Below are 15,459 nucleotides of genomic sequence, written 5' to 3'. Positions count from 1 at the left end.
TCTTACCCAACCCGCTCTGAGCTGGGATTGAACCACCGATTCTTTGTATGGTAGTCTGCTGCTCTAACAAGGAGGCTAAAGCCATGAAAAATATCGATGTAGATGTGGCACCCATTGACAAAAAAATAAAAGGCTTCATGAATTTGATTAAACATTGTGATGGTGATTGTTAATAGCTCAAACTATAACTATAATAAAATATTCTATAACTCAGAACTTTGAAAAATCAAAAAATGAGTTATTATAATAGTTTGCATTTCGTGTGAGCAGGAGTGAAATGTTTATTTTTGTAAAACAGTTGCTTCTAGGATTTTTCCTAATGTCTAATTGGATGAATTACCGACTATTTGTCAGGTTGTATTTGTCATTTTACGTCATAGAAATGATTCGCAATCCCACGTAGTTATTGTAGTTTTTAAACATTTTCTATTATAATTGTACATTTATTGTTGATGTTTCTTTTGTGTGATTGTCTTTTATATGTCTAATTTTCAGCAGTTTGTCTATTTTAAACTTGTGGTTAAAGAGTTTTCTAATATTTCCCTGTTCATTTCCTTTACTTCAGAAAACCCAGAGAAAAGGAGGAAAGGGAAAAAAGTCTCTGCTTTCTTTAAGAGAGTATGGAAGGCTGCAAAGCGCCCTTTCCTTAGCTGTGACCAGAGCAGAGTGGTTCCCTTTGAACCCCAGTCAGATAACGACTATTTCGAGCACCTGCCTGTTCCAGGTCCCTCCAGGACCGTCGCAGCACATGCAGACCCTGAGCCGGTGATGCTGCCAGGCCAGGTCTGTGAAGAACCTCAGCCGTTGAGTGTTCCGGGCCCCTCCAGGATCAAGCAAACAGCACATGTGCCGAATGCAGATCGGGCCCGTCCTGAGTCCTCAACGGCCCTCACAGGTCATGTTGACACTGAGCAGATGCGTCCGCCAGTCCAGGTCTGCGACAGTCTCGAGTCGTTGGCTGTTCCAGGACCATCCAGGATCCAGTCAACGACCATCGCAGATCATGTTGACCCTGAGCAGATGCGTCCGCCAGTCCAGGTCTGTGAAGATCCTCAGCCCTTGAGTGTTCCGAGCCCCTCCAGGATCAAGCAAACAGCAGATGTGCCGAATGCATATCGGGCCCGTCCTGAGTCCTCAACGGCCCTCACAGGTCATGTTAACACTGAGCAGATGCGTCCGCCAGTCCAGGTCTGCGACAGTCTCGAGTCGTTGGCTGTTCCAGGACCATCCAGGATCCAGTCAACGACCATCGCAGATCATGTTGACCCTGAGCAGATGCGTCCGCCAGTCCAGGTCTGTGAAGATCCTCAGCCGTTGAGTGTTCCGGGCCCCTCCAATATTAAGAAAATGACGGATGCAGATTCAGTCAGTCCTGAGTCGCCTCCGTCTGTTCAAGACCCCTCTAAAATTGATGGGACTGATGGTGAGTCATCCTGAATTTGGTTCATTTTATTTTGCCATCTGTTATTTTTACTCTTTGTTGTTTTTAGTTTCTAAATCAGACAGTGTCATTTGTTGTACTGTTGGTTGTGTATTAATTATTACAGTGCTAAACATATATGAGTACACCCCCACAAATCTCTCATTTAAATTCATATGTTCTATAGGATGCTTTACAATATTCTATATTCTAATATCTTTCCATTTCTAAAAATGTTCTGTGACTAAAATATTATTTTAATAAATAAATCTGTTTATTAAATCAGTTTTGTTCAAATGCATCAATATATATTACTATATATTACCCATATTCACTGAGAAATGGATAAATGTACAGCATATATCAGGGGTGACCAACCCTGTTCCTGGAGAGCCACCAAACACACCTGCCTGTAATTATCACGAGGTGTTCAGGTCCTAATTATTTTTTTCAGGTGTGTTTAATATGGGTAGCAACTGAAATCTGCAGGAAGGTGGCTCTCCAGGAACAGGGTTGGCCACCCCTGGCATATATGAATGTTCTGAGCACTGTAGCTGCAGCTTTGTTCATGAAGATGTTTCTGTTTGTTTTCTTCAATTTAGAAAACCCCAAGAAAGGAAGGAAAGGGAAAAGAGTCTCTGCTTTCTTTAAGAGAGCATGGAAGGCTGCAAAGCTTCCTTTCCTGCATTTTACACCACAGCCTGAGCCAGAGTCAGAGCCAGACCTTGAGTCAGTATGTCTGCCAGGCCAGGGTCCTGAGGAGGCTTCTGGGCTCACTCGTGGTAAGTCATCATTCTTTAATTCATAATTAATATAGATTATTAATCAATTTACTCCTGCATTTCTGATAGAAGTTACTGCTTTTAGGTCATTGCATTAGGTCCAGATTTAAAGGACAGGAGTCATATATTTGATCCGTTTCATACCAGACAATCCAAGTAAATCTCCTTGCTTTTTTCTGTTTTTCAGGACTTGATCTGACTCAGTTTGAAGTCGGAGACCTGATTGGAGAAGGAGCTTTTGGCCAGGTGTATGTGGCATCTCACAAACGCAGTAAAAGAGTAAAGGTAGAGAACTACTTTTTTAAAATTCAGTCAACATTTTCCTCCTGATTAACAAATATAAATAATTTGTTGGCTTTAATTTAATTTGTTTTTCCGCAGGTTGCCCTGAAGTGCATGGTGAAGAGTCAACAGGACCGCTATCTGGACATTGTAAGTTGATTAATTCACACAACAGTGAAAATGTGCTGAGCATTTACTCATCCTTCACTTCTCCCGTACCTGTCTGGACCACTTTAAACTGAACTCAAAAGCAGATATGTTGGAAACAGGTAGCCACTGACTTCTATTGTAGAAAAAGAAAATACTTTTGAAGTCAATGCTTACTGGTTTTCAACATTCTTCAAAATATCTTCTTTTGTGTTCAGCAGAAGAAATAAACCCAGAGACAAGTTTTTAACACATAAATGTCGGGCTGTGGAATTAATTAAAATTAATTTAACATTAATGGAGGTTAAAATGATCATTGATTCATATCCCGGCCCCTTGTAAAGCAGTCTGCATTCATTTCTACACAAAGCTGGAAATCAAGGAAATCATGTAGCGGGACTTTTGCAGCATGGGATGTGCTTGATTTATTCGAGTGTATACGAGTCATTCAGAAGTGCTAAAGAGCTCTTGTGCTGTTGTGTGCATGTGCTTAGCCTCAGAGACGGACAGAACACACACGTGTAGAGTCCTCTTTTAGCTTAAACTGCATGACTGAATGCTCAAATATAAGCAAAAATGTGTCAGAACATGAAGCTTAGTGATTATTCACATACTGAAGTTTGTGTTACTGTACTTTGTGCCATTCTGCTTTGTTAATGTCTTTGAAATCTGTTTTCTTTCTAGGATGGTCATTCCACACCTGTGCTTGCAGAAGTGGCAATGATGCTTAGGTTGATGAAAGCTCCGCGATGTCCAAACATCATCAGATTACACAACTGGCTTGAGATTGAGGACAACTTTGTTCTCATTCTGGAGTACGCAGAGTCATGCCAGACCTTGCTTCAGTACATCAAAGACACAGCGGACATTGAGGAAAACCAAGCACGCCAGTTAATGCGTCAGTTGATCCGAGCTATAATGTTCTGCTCTGAGCGTGGAGTTTTCCATGGGGATATACACACAGCGAACATCCTGGTGACTCTACCCCGATTAGAGCTCAAATTGATCGACTTTGGATGTGCTCAGCCAATTACCCAAAAGCCTTTCAATAAAAGTGACTATCGAGGTGAGTTGGAATTTTGTGTTAGTTTCTTTGGTCACAGTATTGTCTCATGAAATGCCTAAATTCTGGAAATGTCTCTCTTACAGGAGCTGGACATGGCATGCCACCTGAGGCTTTGAGGTGTCGTGTATTCCATGCTAACCCAGCATACGTCTGGACAATAGGCATTATGCTGTATGAAATAATGCATGGACGACTGGCCTTCAATAACAGACAGTCAATAATGTTTGGCGCAATTCAGATACACCCCAGGTTATCCACAGGTAAGCAGACACCTCTGAACAATCTCAGCCTCAGTGACAGAATCAAACATGTCAGTCATAAGTCAAATGGATTAAATATAATGCTTACAGGACCTGTAGATATTAAAGTCACTTAATTGTGGATGTTTTGTAACATTTGATGTTGTAAGATTTAAAGACGTTCATGAATGTTGAGTATGCAGACATATTTCACACTCTCGGTGACACTTTTCAGCATGCGTGGACCTGATTTCCCAGTGTTTGATCCGTAATCCAGCTAAACGGCTACAGTTACACCAGGTAGAAGAGCACTGCTGGTTCAATCCAACGACCCCAAATCCTGTGAAGCAGTTATACAAGAGGAGGTAGAGGAACACACAGAGTTTTATTTGACAGCCTTTCATACTACTTCTTAAATAACTTTGTCTTATTTCTGATTGTTTTTCTTCATTTTTAGAAAAAACTAAAGAAGCGAGGAGGAGGAAAGCACCATTTCCAGACATTCACAAGACTGTTAAAGTTATTAATTACTCCCTCATGTCATTCCAAACCACTAAGACCTCACTTTTTTTCAGTGTCAGTTCATGACGTGTGTTGAAGAGAGCTCTGTCCTGCACTGTATGTGTGTCGCACTGCTGACGTCTACCTCAGATGTGCCCACGCTTTGTTTAAATGAGAGGAAGTCGCGCAGGCCTCTGGGTTAAACATCAGCAGTACGACACACATACAGTGCAGTACAGAACTTCTGAAGTCATTATTTCTGTTTTATTGTTTTTGTGTTTTTCTTTCTGCATGAAAGAAATTTCACCTAAAAATGGCAGCTGTAGCTCCAAACCCCTGACACCTTTCTTCATCTTCAGAAAACTAGTGAAAATATTTGAGATGAACTGCGAGAACTCTCTGATCCTCCATAAACCACAAGAATGAAGAGATGTTTAAATGCCAGAAAACTTCATCAAACCATGAGAGCTCTGTCCTGCGCTGTATGTGTGTCGCACTGCTGATGTTTACCTCGGATGTGCCCACGCTTTGTTTAAATGAGAGGAAGTCGCGCAGGCCTCTGGGTTAAACGTCAGCAGTGCGACACACATACAGTGCACTGTGCTCTTATGAGCGTGCGATTTGAGGGTCAGAGAGCTCTCAGATTTCATCTAAAGTTTTCATTTGTGTTCTCAATATGAAATAAACATAAATTTGAACTAAGGACATGAGGCGAGTAATTAATGACAATAATGGTAATTCATGGTGCCTGGACTGCAGCTCTGCACAAGATGTTTGGCCAGAGGAGAAATGGTCGTGCCCAACTGAGTCTGGTTTCTCTCGAGGTTTTTTCCTTCACTTTAGTCAATTGGTGAAGTTTTGTTCCTCGCCACTGTCGCCGATGGCTTGCTTGGTTTGGGACTTGTGGAGCTGCGCATCGATGGATTTGCTCTTTAGTGTTTGGACTTTCAGCAGTGACAATTAAACCACACTGAACTGAACTGAACTGAACTGAACTTCAACTCTGAAAACTGGACTGACACAGTTTCAATTTACTTCTATGTTAAGCTGCTTTGACACGATCCACATTGTAAAAGCGCTGTAGAAATGAAGATAAATTGAACTGAATTAATGCTAAAACTCCATTAGGAAGTCCAGTGCTGTCACAGTTTTCTCCTCTAAAGTGTCATCAAAGATCTGCTCAACTATTTTCTACCTCATCAATGAATCTGGTGTTCTGTCATAAGGGAAAGGGATTGTTTTATAATTAAGTGTTCATAATTGTTTTGTTATGATTTGCTTTTATATATTGTTAATAATTCAAATAAAATCATGTGAATCAACATGAAGCTCTGATAATCATTTCTGTGACTTTTCTAAATGACTCCTTACTCAATTAAAGAGATTGTTCTCCCTAACTATTTACTCAAGTGCTTCCAAACCTATGAGTTTTTTTCTTCTTCTGTTGAACACTAAAGAAGATTCTTTAAAGAAATCTGAGAACCTGTAACCACTGATGTCCATAGTAGGAAAACAAATACAATGGAAGTAAATAGTTACAGGTTTCCAGCATTTTCCAAAATGTCTTCTTTTGTGAAAAACAGAAGAAACTCATAGTACTGTAAGTCATTTTGGAAGGGCACTTTCTATCCAAGACTAAAAAGGGCATGTGCACTGCACAGGTTCAGCCCAATGTGTGCACGTGCCTGACCAAGGTTCATTTACTTAAATGAGTAGTTCACTGAAAATCATCCATAATTTAAGTAATAATTTATTAATCTTCCACTTGTTCCAAACTAGGTTGAGTTTCTTTTTTATATTAATCACAAAGGAAAATATTTTGAACTACACTACCTGACAAAAGTCTTGTCGTCGATCCCAGTTGTAAGAGCAACAAATTATTATTTGACTTCGAGTTGATCATTTGGAAATGTGGCAGGAGGTAGATTTTTCAGATAAACAATCCGTTGAATCATCTGTTAAACTGACAGAAAACAGTCAAGTTTGGTGAAGGAAAATCATGGTTTGGGGTTACATTCAGTATGGGGGCGTGCAAGAGATCTGCAGAGTGGATGGCAACATCAACAGCCTGAGTTATCAAGACATTTGTGCTGCCAATTACATTATAAACCACAGCAGAGGGCTCCAGGTCAAGGTGCTCCAGGATTGGCCAGCCCAGTCACCAGAAATGAACATTATTGAGCATGTCGGAGGCATTGAAGATGAATCCAAAGAATCTTGATGAACTCTGGAAGTCCTGCAGGAAAGCTTTCTTTGTCGTTCCAGATGACTTTATTAATAAGTTATTTGAGTCATTGCAAAGATGTATGGATGCAGTCATTTAAGCTCATTGGAGTCATACACAATATTAATTCTTTTTCCACTGCACCATGACTTTATATTCTATACTGTATACTACTACAAGATCATGTTTTATTTTGGTAAAATAAGCATAATCTAAGGGCTTTGTCTTTCATATAAACCACTTATGATACCAAATGATCAACTAGAAGTCAAGATATTAACTGTTTTTTCTAAAAATCCAACACAATCTCACGGCAATTCGTAACTTTTTCATTTAGTGGCTAATTCGTACAAATTTGTAAAATTTAATTTGTACATTTTAGTACGATTTGCGTATCCCCCAATAACGGTTGGGTTTAGGGGTGGGGTTAGGTGCCACGCCTTCTTTTTAAAATCGTACATTTTCTTACGACTGAACTCGTACGAATTCGTACGAATTAGCCACTAAACTGCCAAAACGTAAAATACTTACGTTTTCTCGTGAGATCAGGCTGAAAAATCCTAAAATACTACTCAGGTAGTGTATGTTACAAACCAGCAGCCATCCATTTTCATAGTATTTTTGCTCCTACTATGTCAAAAGATACACGTTTCCAACATTTCTCTAAAAATATTTGATTTGCAAGCAAAAGGAAAAACAAATTCCAAAAAGTTTAGAACCACTGTGTGTGAGTAAATATTGAGGAAATGTTCATTTTTATAAAATATATTTATACATGTCAGTTACTGTACATGTCATATGGTACTTCAAAAATCAATTTAATTGTATCTGGTGCTCATTATGATTCTAAATGTTGAAAACAGTTGTACTGTTAGTATTTTGTAGAAACTATGATACATTTGTTATTCAGTATTAAATTCATGTCATATTAGAATTGCTATAAGCACTTAAGCACTATAAAAACGTGCCAGAATTTACTATATTTCTAATCAGTTGAATGCTCCTTTGCTGAATTAAAGTGTTACTTTTTAACAAAATGTTACTGAAATGTGAACATTAGAATATATTTTACTTCTGCACAAATTTAGGTTTCTTTAAAAAATGAATCAGTTTATTTTGAAAAAAAAAAAACATGTTTAAATCAACTTGCTAAATGGTGCGTAATCATCTGTGCTTGGTCCATTTTATTGATTTCAATGTGTTTGTATATGAGGTGATGTGTTTAAAAGTCCTCAATATTCTGAGTGCAATCGAATTTCCTTCACAAGGTATACTTTAGGACATGTGATGTCATGATGAGTTTTTTATATTGGAGAATCTCAAAACAGGAATTTATTTCAACATTGTGTCTACGTTTCATTTGATGTAATGAGATGATTTGTGAGTGCAAAAAAATCAGCATCAAAGAAAATTACACTTTGAGAAAAATTCTGTCAATGCAATTCAGGAATCAACATATGTATGTGATTAGACATATTGTCCAACAGTGCGAAACACTTTGTTAACAGAAACATTTGAAATGTTCTAAAATGCAAATAAGCACAGAATATGCAAAGTCTCTTTTGGGACCCCTGATACTTTGGGGCCCAAAGCAGCCACTTACTGGTTAAGTCTTCAGCTGGGAAAACATTGATTCCAAAATATTCACATTTACTCACAAAAAACAACTTGTATATTACAGGCTGTAGACCATGTAGCTATTGTGATGGAGAGTTGGATTGCTCATTAAAACAAGTTGCAGTGTGACAGATTCTATAATTCTCCATAATCCCCGTTGTCTCAAAAGCAGTGTTTCCATCTCCTCTCATCAAACATCATTGGCTAAGATTAGTTGACACTGGACTGAAGACACATCTGTTTAATTCAAGCATGAACATTTGGCCAAGTGTAAATAATGTGATACTAATTCTGAGAGAATGGGATCTTCCGTTTTATCTGGGAGGACACAGTGCAAGCTTATGGTGGTTTGCTTCATTTTGAACAAACTTTAAAAAAAGTGTTGCAAACAAATGTGTTTTGCTGATCCACAAGACACTATAAGGACTGCAGTTGTAACAGATACAACAGCTGGGCTAATTTGTCGAGTTGTGAGTCATATTAACGTTTATTTTGTGCTTCTGGATCTTTTCAGTGTGTGTTGATGACTTCATACTCGTGTACCCTGAGAAAGAAAACTGGTCCCGGTGTCTGTGTTTTTGAGTGCGCGTGAACCCCTCTGACCGAACCTTTTTGTCCCCATGGAGACTCGAGAGGCTCATCAGTGGAACAATTGACTTGTGCATCTGCATCATGACAGCTGGGCTTCACCCTATTAATATTCAATTCAAGGTCTGGTGAATATAACCACTCTCCTAGCATTCAGCTCAAGCATATTGTCAGCGATCAAGTCCATCTATCACTGTGTCCTTGGTGCTGGCCTTCCCTTGACCATCAAACATTTACCAGCTCATCTGGATCAAAGACACCAGACTGTGAGGTGCAAACATTGTGAGACTGAGGAAGATTTCATGGCTAGTCTGAGAGCACTAGTGCTTTTTTTCCATCAATGAATTATAGATACATAATAGCTATTTTTTGGACTTGTTGCTCCAAATGTGATGACAGAAAATACATGTTACTAGCAAGCAAAAAGTGCTGCAGGATTTTAAATATGTATTAAACATTCTGTAATAAATTAAACTTTTTTTATTCTATTTGGACTCGATAATGAATGGATGGATGAATGGATGCATGAATGAATAAATGGATGAGTGGATGGATAGATGAACAAATGTACGAAAGAAAGAATGAATAAATGGTTGGTTGGATGGATTGATTAATGAATGATTGAATGAATGAATGAATGAATAGATTGATTGATTAACTAATGGATGTATGGATTGATGAACTGATTAATGAATGGATGCATAAGTGAATAGATGGATGATGGATGTGCAGACAAATGGATCAGCCAAAGCATGAATGAATGAATAAATGGTAGGTTGGATGAATTGTTTGATGAGTGAATGAATGAATTAATAAATTGGTGGTTTGATGAACTAATGGATAATATATGGATAATGAATAAATGGATGGATGGATGCATGAATGAATGAATGGATCAACAAATGGACGAATAAGTAAATGGTTGGTTGGTTAGATGGATTGTTTGATGAATGAATGAATGAATGAATGAATGAACACATGGATTGATGGACTAATGGATGTATTAACTGATGAATTGATGGATGGATGGATGGACGGATGGATGAATGGATGGAGGATGAGTGGATGGATGGATCAGTGATTGAATGAATGAATGAATTAATTGTTTGATGAATGAATGGATATATAGATGGATTGATGAACTAATGAAAGCATTGATTGATAAATTGATGGATGGATGCATGAATGAATAGATAGATAATGGATGTGCGGATAAATAGATCAACAAATACAAAAATGAATAAATGAAACAATGAATGGTTGGTTGGATGGATTGTTTGATGAATAAATGAATGAATAAACCAATGGATTTATGAACTAGTGGATGTATTAATTGATTAATTGGTGGAAGGAAGAATGGATGGATGGATGGATGGATGGATGCATAAATAGATGAATGATGCATGGGTGGATGGATGGATCAATGAATGCATGAATGAATAAATGAATGAAAGAATGAATTAATAAATGGTTGGATGAATTGTTTGATTAATGAATGAATGAATGGATTGATTGATTGATTGATTGATTGATTGATTGATTGACTAATGAACTTATGGATGTATTGATGGATGAATGGATGGATGAATGGATGGATGGATGAATAGATGGATGAATAGATGGATGAATAGATGGATGATGCATAGGTGGATGGATGGATTAACAAATGAATGAATGAATGAATTGTTGGTAAATGGATTGTTTGATGAATGAATTAATATATAGATGGATTGATGAACTAATGGATGTATTGACTGATGAATTAATGGTTGATGAATATAAGGATGGTTGAATGGATGAATATTGAATTTCTGGATGAACAAATAGTTTGATGAACAGATGGATGTATGAATGAATAGATGGAAAAAATAAACGAACGAATGAATGAAAGAATGAATGAATGAATGAATGAATGAATGAATGAATGAATGAATGAATGAATGAATGAATGAATGACCAAATAGACGGATTGAATGATTGAATGAATGAATGAATGAATGAATGAATGAATGAACAAATAGATGGAATGAATGAATGAATGAATGAATGAATGAATGAATGAAAAAACTGTTTTTATTTACAATTTCAGGAATATTGTGAAGTAATATTACAATTCAAAATGTTTTCTTCTGATTCTTTGATAAATAGTTCTCAAGAGCAACATTTATTTGAATTAGAAATATTTTCCAGCCGTGAAGAAACTTGACTATTCATTCATTCATTCATTTCTTGTCGGCTTAGTCCCTTTATTAATCCGGGGTCGCCACAGCGGAATGAACCGCCAACTTATCTAGCAAGTTTTTACGCAGCGGATGCCCTTCCAGCCGCAGCCCATCTCTGGGAAACATCCACACACACATTTACACACACACTCATACACTACGGACAATTTAGCCTACCCAATTCACCTGTACCACATGTCTTTGGACTGTGAGGGGACACCGGAGCACCCGGAGGAAACCCACGCAAAGACAGGGAGAACATGCAAACTCCACACAGAAACGTCAACTGAGCCGAGGTTCGAACCAGCGACCTTCTTACTGTGAGGCAATAGCACTACCTACTGCGCCACTGCCTTGCAAACTTGACTATTTATCATTACAAACTTTTGAACTTAGTAGTACATAAACATAAACTTGAGCACCAATATGTTTTTGCAGTTTTCTTAGCTAAGTTAAATGTGAGGTATATTTTAAGCTGATTGTTTTTAAAGTGAATATTTAACATGTTTAGTCCGAGAACGCAGTGATACAGCAGTGCTGTGATAAGCTCTGTTCTCATAGAACCCTTTAAAGGCCCACACTGACCCAAGCAGACCTGCAAAAACGATCCCCGCTCCCCTTTGTGCCAGGTTAATGAACGCTGGAGTGATCAAAAACAGGGCCAAATCCCGCCTCTTCCATCCCGCTCTTTCCTTCCCTCCCCTTCTCCCTCCCTCTTTTTCAGTTGGTCTGTCCTCTGCTGTCTGTCTCCAATAGTGATGTGCTGGAACAATGCTGAACTCTTTGTACCATGAAGTGCAATGGAGGCAGGGCAGCATGAAAGAGCACTCTCAATAAAAAGTCTTTAAGAAGCAACAGGAGACATTTATATTTGCTGAAATAACGCATCGGTTGAGCACATTAGACAGTGCAGGGCGTCATTATGAGATATAACCGAGATGGCAGGTGGTTAACATCAACCAATGTTTCTTTTGAAATAGTAAAACGCTCAGCTGCGACCTTTAGGATGAATGTCCAATGACCAAGCTCTCCCTCATACATATTACATCAGATTATTAAGTGAGTTTGGCTGCGTGGTGCAAACAATAGAGAGCTGGTCACAAATCACTTTGAAACACAGGCCAGTCAAGGTTTTCAGACCAGGATGGTGAGCGTTGCCACCCAGGCGGTCTTTCAATGAGTTTTATGTTGAGACCTATTTATCTGACTTCTGGCAGCTAAATAATCAGTTAACCACCAACTCTGAAACTGTTAATTCAGTGTCATCTAATGTGTCCCCACATAGATATACTAATGTTTTCTTTAAAGGGATAGTTCACACACATATTTTAACCTTCAGGCTCAGACCATCTAATATGTAAGTGGCTTTTTTTTTGGTTAAATATTAAAGATTTGTTTCTAGATAAAACGGTGGTCCTCGCTTTAAAACAATGCAAGTCAACTCCTACTCGTGCTTTGAGAGTCAAAAATGCATACAGGCAAAACAAAATTAATACCTGTGGCTTTAAATGATACTTTGAGCTCCACAGCCCTCGCGACTATACATTGTTTTTACATAAATTACATCAATAAGTTAATAAACTATTGGCAACTTTTTATTTTTGAGGTAACTATCACTTTAAGTCTGATATGGAAAATAATCTGTCAGAAATCTCTGCAAAAACCCCACCCATTCTTAAAATCCACCACAAATTTGATTTGTCTTTATTATCAGCATTGATTATAGTATTTCAGTACTTTCATTTCATCTTTGATTCCCAGACTGATATTTTGTGAGTTTAAAGCAAGGAACGAAAAGATCCATAAAATAATAATAATAATAATAATAGTAATAATGTAAAAAATTCCTTCAAAGTGGCCAGTTTTGAGCACTTCAACTTAAAACGACACTTCAATATGACAATTTTACTGTTTTGAGGGATGCATCAGGTGTATCCTTAACAAACTTTAGTTACCCACAATTCATTGCACATGCAACCCACCAGTCTTACCCAACCCGCTCTGAGCTGGGATTGAACCACCGATTCTTTGTATGGTAGTCTGCTGCTCTAACAAGGAGGCTAAAGCCATGGCCTCAAGTGATTGTCGCAAGCACCTTAGGTTAGAGGTTAGAGGAGTGAGATTTACCTGAATAGCATTTCGCTAGCTGGCCTTTGTTACACTTACCCCTAAATCTCATTCCCATCTTGAACAAGCCACCATGTTTAACCCACCATTCCTACTGCAACCAACCCGCTCTGAGCTAGGATCGAATCTGTGATTTTTTTGTATGGGAGTCAGTTGCTCTAACAAGGAGGATAAAGACCATGACCTCTAACATCTATCGCTATAGAGCACCTTTTGAAGTCAGAGGAGTGAGGTTTACCTGCATAGCACTTTGCTAACTGGCCTCAGTTACACACACACATTTGAATCGTAAAGAATGAGCCACTTTCCTAACCTCAAGAAGCATGCTAGAGACAGACATTAGAGGCCTACACCATGCCTAAAACTGGCTTAAATCCCACTCAATGCAAGTTGAGTACTGTATGCGTTTGGGAGTGTGTTTTTGCATCTAAAAACGTCAAATAAAGTACTAAAGAATGATTTAAAAAAAGCCTTTCTATGCCAGCTTGTTACTGTTAACAGTAGCTTGCAGATAGTTCTTCTGAATGGTCAAAAAGTTGGGTCATGGTCTTACATGTCCATCGAGCAAGTGTTTACATAGAAAAACATTGGAAAAGTAGCACATTGGAATGGAAAAACACATGTGTGAATGGTGCCCTCTATCTTCATCACTTTTGATACTTTACTGGAAACACAAAAAACTGAAAGTTTCACTAAAAGTTTGCTAAAGCATTAAGGAGGTATTTGAATGTTTAAGACTATCCAAAATAAGCATACTGTGTCAAGCCTTGTATGGCAGTAAGCCCAGTGCATGGTGGATGTTGAAATTTTCAATGTAGGATTGACTGAAATATAGTTTAATCAATCAATCAATCAATCAATCAATCAATCAATCAATCAATCAATCAATCAATCAATCAATCAATCAATCAATCGATCGATGACCCAAGCACTTGAATGATATTTGTTCAGACAACAGTTTATTCTTAAAATCTGTTGTGACTCATTTATAATTTCAACACAAGTCAGTAGACTGACTAAAGTCTATTAAAGAATGACCAATGAATTTCAGAGAAAGCGTTTACTTTTTTTTACTTTCCAGTGGATTAAAAACATTGAAGTGAACCAGAATAATTCAATAAACTGGGAAAGATTGGTTCAAAACAGCAACTCATTCCCAAAACCAAAATGCTAATACTCACAAAGAAAAATAGCCCAACGACTTCAGGCCTACATATTCAACAGGGCTCATGTAAGCTCAGTGTCTAGTGAAGCTTTTACTTTCTTTCACTACGTTAATCTGCCAAGCCTCTGAGGAGATTTCGCCTTTCCTGGACACGACACAACAACAGTATTCAGCGCTGCCGTGATTTAGAGCGTGCTACTTGCTCCCAGAGTTAAATCTTTAGCATTTGTCTCCTTGAAGGAGACTGTGCTGCAGGATAAACAGCCGCTTAACAGCACGCTGCGTCTGAAAGACAGAAACACTGATGCACTGATCGCAAATGAAGGCGTCCAGTCAAACCCCTCGCTGTTAATGCAATGCACGACTCTCTGGTGTGTTTTCCCAGTCATCTTTAACTGACAAGCCATATGTTGTTCCATAAGGCACTGAAGGGGGAAAAAAGGGGATCTGGTTGTGCCTTTGCTGTTTACGCTATTAGTGTCATAAAAAGTAGATTGATTCTATATACAATGGCTCAGATTCAAACAACCTGTAGGGGATTGAAAGCTCTTCATGTACTGCAGCATATTAAGTATTTGCTATTAATACATATATATATGCAGTTAAATAAAATTAAAACCCTTTAATGTCTGCCAACTTGCCAGGAAATAAATGCATGCACATTTACAAGTAAGAGTCTCATTCCTTTAATGAAAACATTCCAGCAGAAAACTGCAAAACAAAGTAAACAATAGCATTTTCAGTCCTGCCGTGAGAACAGTTGTGATAGTGTTTTGCGCTATCGCACATTCTCTGCCCTTAGGTTTAACCTGGCACAGATGCAAGCCTTTCTAATCATTGCTTTGAGCTGAAAAAACCTCCCACTTTTCAAAATAACATCCTGGTGCAGACAGTGCGATGACAATTTTAGATTCCAAGGACAGTTAACTTCCCTGCTTCCTGGTTACCATTGTGCTCTTATGATAGCACAGGGATGAACCAAACCACCCCCTTTTTCCATATCACAAACTAAAAAAATGGCTTAGAAAAGTGAACAAATACAATACAATGTAACAAATACTTAAGTAAATCAGGGGTGC

General features: G+C 38.2%; 1 protein-coding gene across 1 annotated transcript; it reads left to right on the top strand.

The window, feature by feature from the left end:
• The first annotated feature begins 403 nt into the window (after window positions 1-403).
• On the top strand, window positions 404-6,735 carry si:ch211-202m22.1. The gene is made up of 8 exons (XM_073920893.1): window positions 404-1,423; window positions 2,023-2,202; window positions 2,390-2,487; window positions 2,584-2,634; window positions 3,316-3,697; window positions 3,781-3,957; window positions 4,172-4,301; window positions 4,394-6,735. Exons 1-8 carry the CDS (start codon window positions 481-483, stop codon window positions 4,401-4,403), a joined length of 1,971 nt encoding a protein of 656 aa, XP_073776994.1. The 5' UTR covers window positions 404-480; the 3' UTR covers window positions 4,404-6,735.
• The last annotated feature ends 8,724 nt before the right edge of the window (window positions 6,736-15,459 follow it).

Source organism: Danio rerio, chromosome 13, assembly GCF_049306965.1.
Source record: "Danio rerio strain Tuebingen ecotype United States chromosome 13, GRCz12tu, whole genome shotgun sequence".
Taxonomy (NCBI): Eukaryota; Metazoa; Chordata; class Actinopteri; order Cypriniformes; family Danionidae; genus Danio; species Danio rerio.
This window is presented reverse-complemented; position numbering and strand designations above follow the sequence as displayed.